The sequence below is a fragment of the Cnephaeus nilssonii genome (assembly GCF_951640355.1).
Source record: "Cnephaeus nilssonii genome assembly, chromosome: 5".
Classification (NCBI taxonomy): domain Eukaryota; kingdom Metazoa; phylum Chordata; class Mammalia; order Chiroptera; family Vespertilionidae; genus Cnephaeus; species Cnephaeus nilssonii.
The window spans coordinates 108,502,813-108,516,959 of NC_137076.1; the positions used below are offsets into that span (position 1 = coordinate 108,502,813).

General features: G+C 70.7%; 1 protein-coding gene across 3 annotated transcripts in view; it reads left to right on the forward strand.

Moving 5' to 3' along the window:
• MAD1L1 (mitotic arrest deficient 1 like 1) overlaps positions 1 to 11,412 on the forward strand; it is a 160,217-nt gene extending 148,805 nt beyond the window's left edge. Inside the window, exons 17-18 of one of the 3 annotated variants that reach the window (XR_013813608.1) lie at positions 9,967 to 10,850; positions 10,911 to 11,412. Coding sequence is in view for 2 of the 3 variants with exons in the window: in XM_079772904.1 (XP_079629030.1) it covers positions 9,967 to 10,125 (159 nt within the window). In the remaining variant the exon portion in view is untranslated. Of the gene's footprint in view, positions 1 to 9,966 lie in introns of all 3 variants that reach the window. The other 2 variants (XM_079772904.1, XM_079772905.1) reach the window with 2 other exon arrangements.
• The last annotated feature ends 2,735 nt before the right edge of the window (positions 11,413 to 14,147 follow it).

The window sequence follows — 14,147 nt, forward strand, 5'->3', positions numbered from 1 at the left end:
GTCTGCCCGTGTCCACCCCCCCACTCCCCCAGGTCTGCCCGTGTCCACCCCCCCACTCCCCCAGGTCTGCCCGTGTCCACCCCCCACTCCCCCAGATCTGCCCGTGTCCACCCCCCCACTCCCCCAGGTCTGCCCGTGTCCACCCCCCCACTCCCCCAGGTCTGCCCGGGTCCACCCGGGTCCACCCCCCCACTCCCCCAGGTCTGCCCGTGTCCACCCCCCACTCCCCCAGATCTGCCCGTGTCCACCCCCCCCACTCCCCCAGGTCTGCCCGTGTCCACCCCCCCACTCCCCCAGGTCTGCCCGTGTCCACCCCCCACTCCCCCAGATCTGCCCGTGTCCACCCCCCCACTCCCCCATTCTGCCCGTGTCCACCCCCCCACTCCCCCATTCTGCCCGTGTCCACCCCCCCACTCCCCCAGATCTGCCCGTGTCCACCCCCCACTCCCCCAGATCTGCCCGTGTCCACCCCCCCACTCCCCCAGGTCTGCCCGGGTCCACCCCCCCCACTCCCCCAGGTCTGCCCGGGTCCACCCCCCCCACTCCCCCAGGTCTGCCCGTGTCCACCCCCCACTCCCCCAGGTCTGCCCGTGTCCACCCCCCCACTCCCCCAGGTCTGCCCGGGTCCACCCCCCCCACTCCCCCAGGTCTGCCCGTGTCCACCCCCCACTCCCCCAGGTCTGCCCGTGTCCACCCCCCACTCCGCCAGGTCTGCCCGTGTCCACCCCCCCACTCCCCCAGGTCTGCCCGGGTCCACCCCCCCCACTCCCCCAGGTCTGCCCGTGTCCACCCCCCACTCCCCCAGGTCTGCCCGTGTCCACCCCCCCCACTCCCCCAGGTCTGCCCGGGTCCACCCCCCCCACTCCCCCAGGTCTGCCCGTGTCCACCCCCCACTCCCCCAGGTCTGCCCGTGTCCACCCCCCCACTCCCCCAGGTCTGCCCGGGTCCACCCCCCCCACTCCCCCAGGTCTGCCCGTGTCCACCCCCCACTCCCCCAGGTCTGCCCGGGTCCACCCCCCCCACTCCCCCAGGTCTGCCCGGGTCCACCCCCCCCACTCCCCCAGGTCTGCCCGTGTCCACCCCCCACTCCCCCAGGTCTGCCCGTGTCCACCCCCCCACTCCCCCAGGTCTGCCCGTGTCCACCCCCCCACTCCCCCAGGTCTGCCCGTGTCCACCACCCACTCCCCCAGGTCTGCCCGTGTCCACCCCCCCACTCCCCCAGGTCTGCCCGTGTCCACCCCCCCACTCCCCCAGGTCTGCCCGTGTCCACCACCCACTCCCCCAGGTCTGCCCGTGTCCACCCCCCCACTCCCCCAGGTCTGCCCGTGTCCACCCCCCCACTCCCCCAGGTCTGCCCGTGTCCACCCCCCCACTACCCCAGGTCTGCCCGTGTCCACCCCCCACTCCCCCAGATCTGCCCGTGTCCACCCCCCCACTCCCCCAGGTCTGCCCGTGTCCACCCCCCCACTCCCCCAGGTCTGCCCGTGTCCACCCCCCACTCCCCCAGATCTGCCCGTGTCCACCCCCCCACTCCCCCAGGTCTGCCCGTGTCCACCCCCCCACTCCCCCAGGTCTTCCCGTGTCCACCCCCCCACTCCCCCAGGTCTGCCCGTGTCCACCCCCCCACTCCCCCAGGTCTGCCCGTGTCCACCCCCCACTCCCCCAGGTCTGCCCGTGTCCACCCCCCACTCCCCCAGATCTGCCCGTGTCCACCCCCCCACTCCCCCAGGTCTGCCCGTGTCCACCCCCCCACTCCCCCAGGTCTGCCCGTGTCCACCCCCCCACTCCCCCAGGTCTGCCCGTGTCCACCCCCCACTCCCCCAGATCTGCCCGTGTCCACCCTCCCACTCCCCCAGGTCTGCCCGTGTCCACCCCCCCACTCCCCCAGGTCTGCCCGGGTCCACCCGGGTCCACCCCCCCACTCCCCCAGGTCTGCCCGTGTCCACCCCCCACTCCCCCAGATCTGCCCGTGTCCACCCCCCCCACTCCCCCAGGTCTGCCCGTGTCCACCCCCCCACTCCCCCAGGTCTGCCCGTGTCCACCCCCCACTCCCCCAGATCTGCCCGTGTCCACCCCCCCACTCCCCCATTCTGCCCGTGTCCACCCCCCCACTCCCCCATTCTGCCCGTGTCCACCCCCCCACTCCCCCATTCTGCCCGTGTCCACCCCCCCACTCCCCCAGATCTGCCCGTGTCCACCCCCCCACTCCCCCAGATCTGCCCGGGTCCACCCCCCCACTCCCCCAGATCTGCCCGTGTCCACCCCCCCACTCCCCCAGGTCTGCCCGTGTCCACCCCCCACTCCCCCAGGTCTGCCCGGGTCCACCCGGGTCCACCCCCCCACTCCCCCAGGTCTGCCCGTGTCCACCCCCCACTCCCCCAGATCTGCCCGTGTCCACCCCCCCCACTCCCCCAGGTCTGCCCGTGTCCACCCCCCCACTCCCCCAGGTCTGCCCGTGTCCACCCCCCACTCCCCCAGATCTGCCCGTGTCCACCCCCCCACTCCCCCATTCTGCCCGTGTCCACCCCCCCACTCCCCCATTCTGCCCGTGTCCACCCCCCCACTCCCCCATTCTGCCCGTGTCCACCCCCCCACTCCCCCAGATCTGCCCGTGTCCACCCCCCCACTCCCCCAGATCTGCCCGTGTCCACCCCCCCACTCCCCCAGGTCTGCCCGTGTCCACCCCCCCACTCCCCCAGGTCTGCCCGGGTCCACCCCCCCCACTCCCCCAGGTCTGCCCGGGTCCACCCCCCCACTCCCCCAGGTCTGCCCGGGTCCACCCCCCCCACTCCCCCAGGTCTGCCCGTGTCCACCCCCCACTCCCCCAGGTCTGCCCGTGTCCACCCCCCACTCCCCCAGGTCTGCCCGTGTCCACCCCCCCACTCCCCCAGGTCTGCCCGTGTCCACCCCCCCACTCCCCCAGGTCTGCCCGTGTCCACCACCCACTCCCCCAGGTCTGCCCGTGTCCACCCCCCCACTCCCCCAGGTCTGCCCGTGTCCACCCCCCCACTCCCCCAGGTCTGCCCGTGTCCACCCCCCCACTCCCCCAGGTCTGCCCGTGTCCACCCCCCACTCCCCCAGATCTGCCCGTGTCCACCCCCCCACTCCCCCAGGTCTGCCCGTGTCCACCCCCCCACTCCCCCAGGTCTGCCCGGGTCCACCCGGGTCCACCCCCCCACTCCCCCAGGTCTGCCCGTGTCCACCCCCCACTCCCCCAGATCTGCCCGTGTCCACCCCCCCCACTCCCCCAGGTCTGCCCGTGTCCACCCCCCCACTCCCCCAGGTCTGCCCGTGTCCACCCCCCACTCCCCCAGATCTGCCCGTGTCCACCCCCCCACTCCCCCATTCTGCCCGTGTCCACCCCCCCACTCCCCCATTCTGCCCGTGTCCACCCCCCCACTCCCCCAGATCTGCCCGTGTCCACCCCCCCACTCCCCCAGATCTGCCCGTGTCCACCCCCCCACTCCCCCAGGTCTGCCCGGGTCCACCCCCCCCACTCCCCCAGGTCTGCCCGGGTCCACCCCCCCCACTCCCCCAGGTCTGCCCGTGTCCACCCCCCACTCCCCCAGGTCTGCCCGTGTCCACCCCCCCACTCCCCCAGGTCTGCCCGGGTCCACCCCCCCCACTCCCCCAGGTCTGCCCGTGTCCACCCCCCACTCCCCCAGGTCTGCCCGTGTCCACCCCCCACTCCGCCAGGTCTGCCCGTGTCCACCCCCCCACTCCCCCAGGTCTGCCCGGGTCCACCCCCCCCACTCCCCCAGGTCTGCCCGTGTCCACCCCCCCACTCCCCCAGGTCTGCCCGTGTCCACCCCCCCCACTCCCCCAGGTCTGCCCGGGTCCACCCCCCCCACTCCCCCAGGTCTGCCCGTGTCCACCCCCCACTCCCCCAGGTCTGCCCGTGTCCACCCCCCCACTCCCCCAGGTCTGCCCGGGTCCACCCCCCCCACTCCCCCAGGTCTGCCCGTGTCCACCCCCCACTCCCCCAGGTCTGCCCGGGTCCACCCCCCCCACTCCCCCAGGTCTGCCCGGGTCCACCCCCCCCACTCCCCCAGGTCTGCCCGTGTCCACCCCCCACTCCCCCAGGTCTGCCCGTGTCCACCCCCCCACTCCCCCAGGTCTGCCCGTGTCCACCCCCCCACTCCCCCAGGTCTGCCCGTGTCCACCACCCACTCCCCCAGGTCTGCCCGTGTCCACCCCCCCACTCCCCCAGGTCTGCCCGTGTCCACCCCCCCACTCCCCCAGGTCTGCCCGTGTCCACCACCCACTCCCCCAGGTCTGCCCGTGTCCACCCCCCCACTCCCCCAGGTCTGCCCGTGTCCACCCCCCCACTCCCCCAGGTCTGCCCGTGTCCACCCCCCCACTCCCCCAGGTCTGCCCGTGTCCACCCCCCCACTACCCCAGGTCTGCCCGTGTCCACCCCCCACTCCCCCAGATCTGCCCGTGTCCACCCCCCCACTCCCCCAGGTCTGCCCGTGTCCACCCCCCCACTCCCCCAGGTCTGCCCGTGTCCACCCCCCACTCCCCCAGATCTGCCCGTGTCCACCCCCCCACTCCCCCAGGTCTGCCCGTGTCCACCCCCCCACTCCCCCAGGTCTTCCCGTGTCCACCCCCCCACTCCCCCAGGTCTGCCCGTGTCCACCCCCCCACTCCCCCAGGTCTGCCCGTGTCCACCCCCCACTCCCCCAGGTCTGCCCGTGTCCACCCCCCCACTCCCCCAGATCTGCCCGTGTCCACCCCCCCACTCCCCCAGGTCTGCCCGTGTCCACCCCCCCACTCCCCCAGGTCTGCCCGTGTCCACCCCCCCACTCCCCCAGGTCTGCCCGTGTCCACCCCCCACTCCCCCAGATCTGCCCGTGTCCACCCCCCCACTCCCCCAGGTCTGCCCGTGTCCACCCCCCCACTCCCCCAGGTCTGCCCGGGTCCACCCGGGTCCACCCCCCCACTCCCCCAGGTCTGCCCGTGTCCACCCCCCACTCCCCCAGATCTGCCCGTGTCCACCCCCCCCACTCCCCCAGGTCTGCCCGTGTCCACCCCCCCACTCCCCCAGGTCTGCCCGTGTCCACCCCCCACTCCCCCAGATCTGCCCGTGTCCACCCCCCCACTCCCCCATTCTGCCCGTGTCCACCCCCCCACTCCCCCATTCTGCCCGTGTCCACCCCCCCACTCCCCCATTCTGCCCGTGTCCACCCCCCCACTCCCCCAGATCTGCCCGTGTCCACCCCCCCACTCCCCCAGATCTGCCCGGGTCCACCCCCCCACTCCCCCAGATCTGCCCGTGTCCACCCCCCCACTCCCCCAGGTCTGCCCGTGTCCACCCCCCACTCCCCCAGGTCTGCCCGGGTCCACCCGGGTCCACCCCCCCACTCCCCCAGGTCTGCCCGTGTCCACCCCCCACTCCCCCAGATCTGCCCGTGTCCACCCCCCCCACTCCCCCAGGTCTGCCCGTGTCCACCCCCCCACTCCCCCAGGTCTGCCCGTGTCCACCCCCCACTCCCCCAGATCTGCCCGTGTCCACCCCCCCACTCCCCCATTCTGCCCGTGTCCACCCCCCCACTCCCCCATTCTGCCCGTGTCCACCCCCCCACTCCCCCATTCTGCCCGTGTCCACCCCCCCACTCCCCCAGATCTGCCCGTGTCCACCCCCCCACTCCCCCAGATCTGCCCGTGTCCACCCCCCCACTCCCCCAGGTCTGCCCGGGTCCACCCCCCCACTCCCCCAGGTCTGCCCGGGCCGCACCCCCTCAGGTGGGTCTGTTCCTGTGCATCCTCGTCTCCCCAGCACTGCTCCGGCCGCCCAGGGCCTCAGCTGGGCCTCCGGCCTCTCCTCCCAGGTCACCAAGGCCCACAGGCCTCGTGAAATGCATGGGCTCTCCCCAGGCCACTCATCGCCAGCCTGCAGGGGCTGATGCTGTGTCTGAACCCTGACCCCTGACCCTCATTTGGCCACAGCAGGCATGAGTCACGTCACGGAGGGAGGACAGCCCCTGCCCTGTGTCGTGTCGTGGGAAGAGCACCCAGCACATTGCTGCCTCCCCATCGGGGCCTCTGCTGGGAGCCCGCCCCACCCCACCCACGTCTCCCTTCCCTGCTCATAAGTAGCTGCTCCCCAGGGTCCCGCGGTCGATTAAACCCGGTGTCGGGAGCCTGTGCCGACCGGCATGGTTCCGCCAGGCCAGCCAGTGCCCCTGGAACTGTCTGCCCTGTGAGGCTGCCGGCCTGGCATCTAGGAGACAGACAGCCTCCGGTGGAGGGCAGCCGGAGTCAGGAGACCCGGGCGGGTCCCAGTGGGGGCGGGACAGGTGCGCAGCGGGGAGACTCGTGGTTGACTCAGCAGGAGGACCCAGGACAGATGCCTCCCAGTGGGCACTCCCTGCCCTGAGCCAGAGTCCGCCTGCTCACGGTCCGGGCGGTGAGTTTCTGGTGTGTTGGCTCCAGGACAACTGGCTGAGTGGGCGAGGGCGGCTCGTCGGCCAAAGGCACAGCCCCGCGGGATCAGGCGCGTTGGAGAGCACAAGGCGGCCTGAGCCTCACAGAAGCCAGTCGCTGGGGGTGAATAGTGGGGCGCCCGACCCCCAATCCCTGCACGCCCCGCCCAGGCAGTGGGTCTGTGTCCTGCGAGTCAGCCACGGGGCCCTGTGCGCCCTCCTGCGTGAGATGGGCCTGGCCCCCCCCCTCCGTCGTCTTGCCTCCGGCCCTGGAGGCAGGTTTCCACGTCAGCACAGGCGCCGCTCTGGGTGGGAGACGGCACGCCACCCGCAGCACGTGGCCCCAGTTCCTTCCTCCAAGGGGCCCCGGGCTTCTCTCCAGGGAGACAGTCCCTGCAAACCTGCCACTCAGCAGCCGTTCCCGCCCCGTCTCCGCCCGCACGTCCGAGGAGAGCCCCGCGGGAGCCTTGCTCTGGAGCGAGGCCTTCTCATTGCGTCTCAGACTAGAACTGCAATAACGGACGGTGACGGTGCTGACCAACGGTGTTGAAGGCAGCGGCAGCCTCAGTCCCGTCCCCCACTGGCGGGCAGCCCTCGGTGCCCGGGACCTGCCAGGTGCCCCGCTGTGCGGCCAGCTCTGCTGGGTGCGACCATCGGAGAACCTCCAGGGGAGGCCACGCCCACCCGAGGCTCGCAGCGAGGCCAGCACACCTGCCGTCAGGGCCTCGAGTTGTTACGGGGGGTCGTGGGGGTCCCGAGAGGAGGGGCCGGGCTGTCCGGAGGTCCAGGCGCTCGGGCACTGGGGAGCCGGGTCCCAGAATCTCGGCCAGGAGCGTGGCTGGGCCGGGCCCGGCTGACTCTCTTCCCTGCGTGGCTTCCACACGCAGACGCCGCCTGCCCTCCACCCTGCCTCCCCTCCTCTTCCCGCGTGAGAGCGAGAGCAGAGCGCAGCCGCCCGGGCAGGGGCCCCAGGCGGTGGGCAGTGACAGGCAGCGCCCGCCCTCCCAGGCAGCAGGAGGACAGTCTCAGGGTTCATGGGCGAAGCATCTCTTTCCAGCTCCCTTCGCTGCCCGGGGAGCCGGGGCTGAGGGGGGGTCCTGGGCCCTCAGGGCCCCGGCTAGCGCAGGGGGGCGGCCACACAGACCGCTTAGCTCGCGCTCCCGCTAAATTACCTCGTGGCAGCTGCAGCCGAAACGCAGCCAGCAAAGCCCTGTGGGTAGTTAGCATCAGCACAAGGTCTACGAGCGACCCACTAATTACAGAAGAAAGACGGTCCATTCAGACCCGAGTCCAGCCCCGCCAGAGACGGACAAGGCGGCTGGCAGACCGACCCAGAGGGGAGAGCGCGTGGTCGGGCAGGGGTGCCGGCAGGAAGGCGGGGTGGGGCGGGGGGCGGCCATGCCCCCTGGTCCCTGGTGGTGGCAGGAAGGCTGGGCATGGCCTCTGAGCCTCAGTGTGGCTGTGGGGGCACCGGCTTTGCGTCCTAAGTTCCTCCGAGCTTCCCAGCACCCTCCGTCCGCGCTCAGAGCCCCTGGGGGAGCGCCCTGCCGGCCCCACACCTGCTGCTTTCCCCGGAATTAGGCAGTCCCTCGCTCTCTGCCACCTCGGTCTCCCCACACTCAGCTGTCTCCCCAGCCCAGAGGGCCCACCAGCTGTGCCCGGGGCGCTCACACCGGGCAGCGCCATCCCCGAGTTGGAACTGGCACCCACTGTTCCGGAGGCTTCAGCGGCAGGTGGCTGCTCCCTGTCCCTCCATCGAGGCCAGAAGACCGCTGGGTGTCTGCTGGTTGGCTGGTTTTTTCCCCCATTGACTTGGGAGGGAGGAGGGAGGGAGGGAGGGCGGGCGGGCAGCATTGATGTGAGAGAGACACATCGATTGGTTGCCCCCGGGCCGGGCTGGGGTGGAACCTGCAACCCAGGAGTGTTCCCTTGACCAGGAATTGAACCCTCGGCCCCTCAGCCTGTGGGCCAGCGTTCTAACCACTAAGCACCTGCCACTCCCCCAGCCATGTGGCTCCCGACAGTCCCATTGCCTGAGAGCTCAGCCCCTCCGCGGCCGCATGGGGGTCGGTGGGATGCGATGAGACCGGGGGAGGAGTGCCTTCAGGCCCGGCCGGGGCTCTGTGCTGCCCCCCAGGGTGGGGCCGGCCCGGGGTTCGAGGGGTGCGGCCGGCCAGGGGTCCGAGGGGTGCGGCCGGCCAGGGGTCCGAGGGGTGGGGCCGGCCCGGGGTCCGAGGGGTGGGGCCGGCCCGGGGTCCGAGGGGTGGGGCCGGCCCGGGGTCCGAGGGGTGGGGCCGGCCCGGGGTCCGAGGGGTGCGGCCAATGTCTGGGCCCGCAGGCATCGCAGCGTTGCTCAGAGCACGGCGTCCCGTCAGCGTTCCCCCGCAGCCGACACGCTTCCTGGGCAATTGGCTCTTTAAAACCTTGTTCCTGGCGTTAAGGAGCAGCCCAGCCAGAGCGATGTGCCGGGCACCTGGGCAGCGGCGGCGGGCGTGGGAGCGCAGGAGCGCGCCTGGCAGACGGATGGCCAGTGCGGTGGCACGTTGTGTGAGCCAGTGCCACGGCCACAGCTTGTGGGGGTGCAGCCCCACAGGGTGGGGAGCTTGGATCATGGGTCGCCTCGATTTGGGCTGGGTGGGCAGTGAGGCCTGGGCACCTGCCACCCCACACCTGCCCCAGCCCAGCCCCCAGTTCCCTCTGCCTCGCTCCCCGCAGCTGCACGGGGCGCTCAGATGGCGCCGGGGCCGGGCCACCGCCGCTGCTCAGACAGCGAGGGGACCTGATCGTCACAACGCAGGTCAGGGCCCCGCAGCCCCGGGAGGGGCGCCCAGCCTCTGGGTTTAAGTCTAGCACCTCCGGGGGGTGGGGCTGCCCCCCAGCCTGTGCAGTGCCCCCGCCACGCCCCCAACTGAGGAGAGCCGGCCCCTCTGACGTTTAGGGGAAATTCAGAGCGAGAGCAGAAGGCAGAAATGAAAGGATTTTCTTGGGAAAAGGTCAGAGTGGTTTCCCTCAGTTCTGTTTGGAAATGGTTTGTGTTGGATGTGACGAGGCGAAATGCATGAACAGGCAGCGGAACAGAGCCGCTCCCCGAGGGGCTGCACGGGGAGACAGCACAGGGAGCCCCCGGAGCCCCCCCCACAGGACTTCCCAAGGAGGGGTGGTGGGGTCGGAGGTCAGTGGACGGGCGCCGGGCCTGGCGTCTCTGAGGGCCTCCCCAGTTCCCGGGGGCTGCTCAGGGCGAGGACTGGGCCTGAGCTGGGCTGGGGCCCCGAGCAGGTGGCCTGCCTGGCGCTCACCCTTCGCGGCCCCTCGTCGCCTGGTTGGGGCTGATTCCAGACACGTGGGTGAGACCCCCACTGGGCCGGACCCTGCCTGTAGGGAGGCCTCCGGGCTCAGCGGCTGGGGCCGCCCGCTCCGCCCGGCCCAGAGGACGCTCTGGGGAGGCTGGGAAGGCAGCCGTGGCCGCCCCTCGCCTGTCCCGTGGGGGGAGCGGAGGCCACCGAGCTCACCGCGCCCTGCCCTGTCTCCGCCCGCCCCGCAGGCCACGGGACCCGCGGGCACCGGGATGCAGCTGCTGGAGACGGAGTTCTCGCGGACGGTGCCCGAGCTCATCGAGCTGCACCTGCTGCGCCAGGACAGCATCCCCGCCTTCCTCAGCGCCCTCACCCTCGACCTCTTCAGCCGCCAGACCCTGGCCTAGCGGCGCCCGCCTGCCGCTCAGTCCTGCTCGCCGCCGCCGCCGGCTCTGAGTTGGGAGGGGGCCGCGCAGGAGCCCCGAGGCTGGTGGGGCCACCCCACCCACTGCACCCCAGGGCTGCCGCTGCCCCAACAGGCGGGCGGACATGATGGGGCTGAGCCCCCAGAGGACACAGCGTGGCCCCGCCCAGCAGGGAAGCTGCGCTGGGAGCGCCTCCCTGAGCCCAGCCCGCCCTGCAGGGAGGCCCCTCCCCCGCATCCCAGCACCCGCTCAGCCCCCACCCGCTGCAGCCCGGCAGGGGGCCTGTGGCCGCCACCCGGGGGCCGGGCTCCTGTGAAATAAAGTTCCTCCTTGGCCTCCCGCCTGCTCGCTGTGTCTGCCCCGCGCTGCCCGGCCCAGCCAGGGGAGACGTCTGACACCCGCCTGGCCCCTGAGGTTCCCCCTGCCAGGGGGCCCGTGACCCTCACCCCCACCTCGGGCCCTGCAGAGGGCTGACTGGGCCTCTCAGAGGCCGGGCGTCCCCCCAAAATCCCAGGCATCGTGAAGAGGCCATTGGCCCCAGACCGGCCTTCCTCCCTCATGCTCACAGCTCTAGCTGAGGGGGGGCTGGCCGCTGGGGAGCGTGGGAGGTGGACCGCAGCCCAGTGGGCACGCAGCCACCACGCCTGTCAGCCGCTGTGCCCAGCGGCTCTTGGATCACAGGGAGCCACTGCCCCAGCCCAGCAGGGGTGGCAGCAGCCACGGGGCCTCCCCCACCGGCTCTGCCCCGGGGCTGCAGCCACCTGGAGCCCAGGAACCTGGCGGAGTGTGACCAGTGAGCCGATGCGTCCCCTGCAGGGTGGACCTGGGAGGCTCGGCCTGTGCCCTCATCCCCTGCCCCCTGCACCCAGCCCCCCAGCAGAGCTGGCGGAGACCCCATGCACTCAGGCCGCTCGGCCCCAGCTCAGCCTGACGTGTCTGCGCTCCGTCTCCTCGCTGGACGGTGGTCCTGGAGATGCTCCACAGACGCGGCGTTTCGGTGCGTCTGTCATTTCCAAACACTCGGCAAGTGTCATCGCCCTGCGGGGTGCTCAGTGGATAGAGCGTCAGCTGCTGACTGAAGGGTCCCGGGTTCGATTCCGGTCGGGCACATGCAGGGATTGTGGGCTCGATCCCCCGTGAGGGGCGTGCCGGTCCATGATTCTCTCTCGTCATAGATGTTTCTCTCTCTCCCACCCCCTCCCTTCCTCTCTGAAATAATAAAATATATTTTTTCCATCTTTAAGAAACGTCTTGTTTGTGAGCCTCTCCCCGTGGCCTTTTCCAGCAGCAGCAGGTTTGGTCTGTGTTCTAGTCGGTAGTGTTTCCCAGAACGGGACTCCTTGGTGCGCCTTGAACGGGCGGGGCCCAGCCCCACGCACCGGGGCCCCCGCGGGAGTGTCCCCTGACTCTCGCCCGCCCTCTGCTGTGAGCTGAACTGTGTCCCCCAAATCCGAGCCCTGAAGCCCTTGCTCCCAGCACCCCAGCAAGTGACTGTTTGGAGTCAGGATCTTTAAAGAGGTGACGAAGCTACACGTGAGGTCACGTGGGGGGTCCTTGGTCCCCTAGGCGCAGTGTCCTTCGGGGAGAAGGACGCAGACACAGGATGGCACGTGAGGACGCGGGAGAGCCCGTCTGCATGCCGAGGAGAAGGGCCGCGGGGAGCCGGGCCTCGGGCTCCCGCCCCAGGACCTGAGAGCGCGTCTGTCGGTTAAGACGCCGCCAGGACCTTCGCGCTGGCCGCCCAGCTGACACCTCGCACCCCTGGGTCCCGCCCCACCCCGCCCTGTTCCCGGGGGCACCATCGCCCGCGGCTCCTTCCTGTGCATTTCAGTCACGTGCACAGCGAGCGGCAGACGTCCCCTTCTCCGTGTCTTCCCGCTGGCGCCCACGGCGCATCCCGCCAACGACACGCACACAGTGTATGACCTGAAATGGTGGGTCCACACGCCACAGGCAGAGACACGGGTGAAATGAGTTTAACAGGTTTCTTTAGCCCAACACATCCAGAGCCCAGTCCACACGTCAACACAGACAGCTGCCCGCCTCCCCCCGCCCCCACTCCCACCCTCCTCAGCTGGGAGCCTGGCAGTCCAGGGTCTGGTTTGGTTACCGTCACGTCACCGTCACGTCACCGTTAGACTGTCTCCCGAGTCCGTGGAGACGGTGGCAGAGCCAGGAGGGCCTGTGAGTTCTGGGACAGAAGCCACGAGCCGGCCAGGAGGGCCCCGCCCCTCTGCTTCCCCCACCAAGTTCTGCCCAGGAAGCTGCACTGGCCTCGATGGGGGGCCGGGACGGGGGCTCGCTCAGTGCTGGCTCTGCCCAGCCACCGGGTGCACTGAGCCTCAGTGTCCGCATCTGGAAAATGGACGGACAGCGGACCTGCGGGAGGGGCGGAGCTGTGGGCCTCGGCGAGCAGCAGGCGCCTCCTCCAGGCAGGCCTCAGCCCCGCCCCGTGGCTCCGCTTGGGGGCGGCCTCTTCAGTGTAACCGGGTAATTAGCTCAATTACCAACAGCCTCCTTGTGTTTCTTCTCTTTTTTTTTTTCAAACTTGAAATGGAAATTGAATTTTGCGCCAGGTTTACAGGCTGTTAACGGAATTCACTAATCAAACCCCAATGCCAAGTCCTTGAAAATGAGAATTTAAAAAGGTCTGCATTTGCATATTCATGTTTTAATAGGGTTCAGAAGGTATATTTGCAACTGATGAAAAGGATTAATTGCATCTAATTTGCATGGTGGTGCATCTTAACCCCTTCTGCGCGGGTGGGGGTGGGGGCCAATCGCCAGGCGGCGGCCAGTGATATGGGGCCTTCCCTGGGCAGCGTCCCTGAGAGCCGGGCGGCGGGGCCTCACATCTGCTCGGGAGCTGGACCCTGGACGGAGCGGCGCCTACTCCTCGCCACCTGCCGTCTCCGTGGCACCATGAGGTCGGGGGTCAGGAGTTATCCAACAGCACGGAGGCACCCACGTACCCAGCTCGCCGCCGACGGTGCCGAGTTAGCCCTGCGCTCAGATGAGAGAGGGGAGACGGGACCTGGCGAGTCTGGGGGCACAGGCTGTGCTGGCCTGGGGGGAGGCGGCACCGTCGGGGAGCAGCCGCGAGGAAGGAGCCGAGAGCCGTGGGTGCCCGCGCTACCCGGCCGCACGCGTCCCACAGGCGGCGACCTGTGTTCTGGGCAGGTCGGGGCCGGGCACTCGGACCCCACGTGGGCCCAACGCACAGGCCGGCCTGCAGGCCACGCGACTCCGGGGACAGACAGCACGTGGCCTGGTAACCACGAGGCCCTGGTCAGTCCCTGGGTGGCCACGCCCGAGACGGTTCCCCGTGGGGCACCCGGACACCCCCATGATTATAGGCCGAGGGGTCCGGGCACGGACGACCCAGGTCCCAGAACGCTGGGCGGGCACGCTGCTGCCACAGGGAGGGCGGGCTGTCCCCGCGGCACAGCAGGGGTTCCTGGCCGCGGGCAGGGCTCTCGGAGTCCCAACCGGCCCCTGCAGGACAGCTCCCAGCTACAGGCGCCGGAGTGGGAGGCCATGTGTGTGGGAGGCGTGTGTGTGAGAGGGCGTGTGTGTGGGAGGCCCTGTGTGTGTGGGAGGCCGTGTGTGTGGGAGGGCGTGTGTGTGGGAGGCGTGTGTGTGGGAGGCGTGAGTGTGGGAGGCCCTGTGTGTGGGAGGGCGTGTGTGTGGGAGGGCGTGTGTGTGGGAGGCGTGTGTGTGGGAGGGCGTGTGTGTGGGAGGGCCTGTGTGTGGGAGGCGTGTGTGTGGGAGGCGTGTGTGTGGGAGGCTGTGTGTGTGGGAGGCGTGTGTGTGGGAGGGCGTGTGTGTGGGAGGCGTGTGTGTGGGAGGCGTGTGTGTGGGAGGGCGTGTGTGTGGGAGGCGTGTGTGTGGGAGGCGTGTGTGTGGGAGGGCGTGTGTGTGGGAGGCGTGTGTGTGGGAGGCGTGTGTGTGGGAGGCCCTGTGTGTGTGGGAGGCCCTGTGTGTGTGGGAGGGCGTGTGTGTGG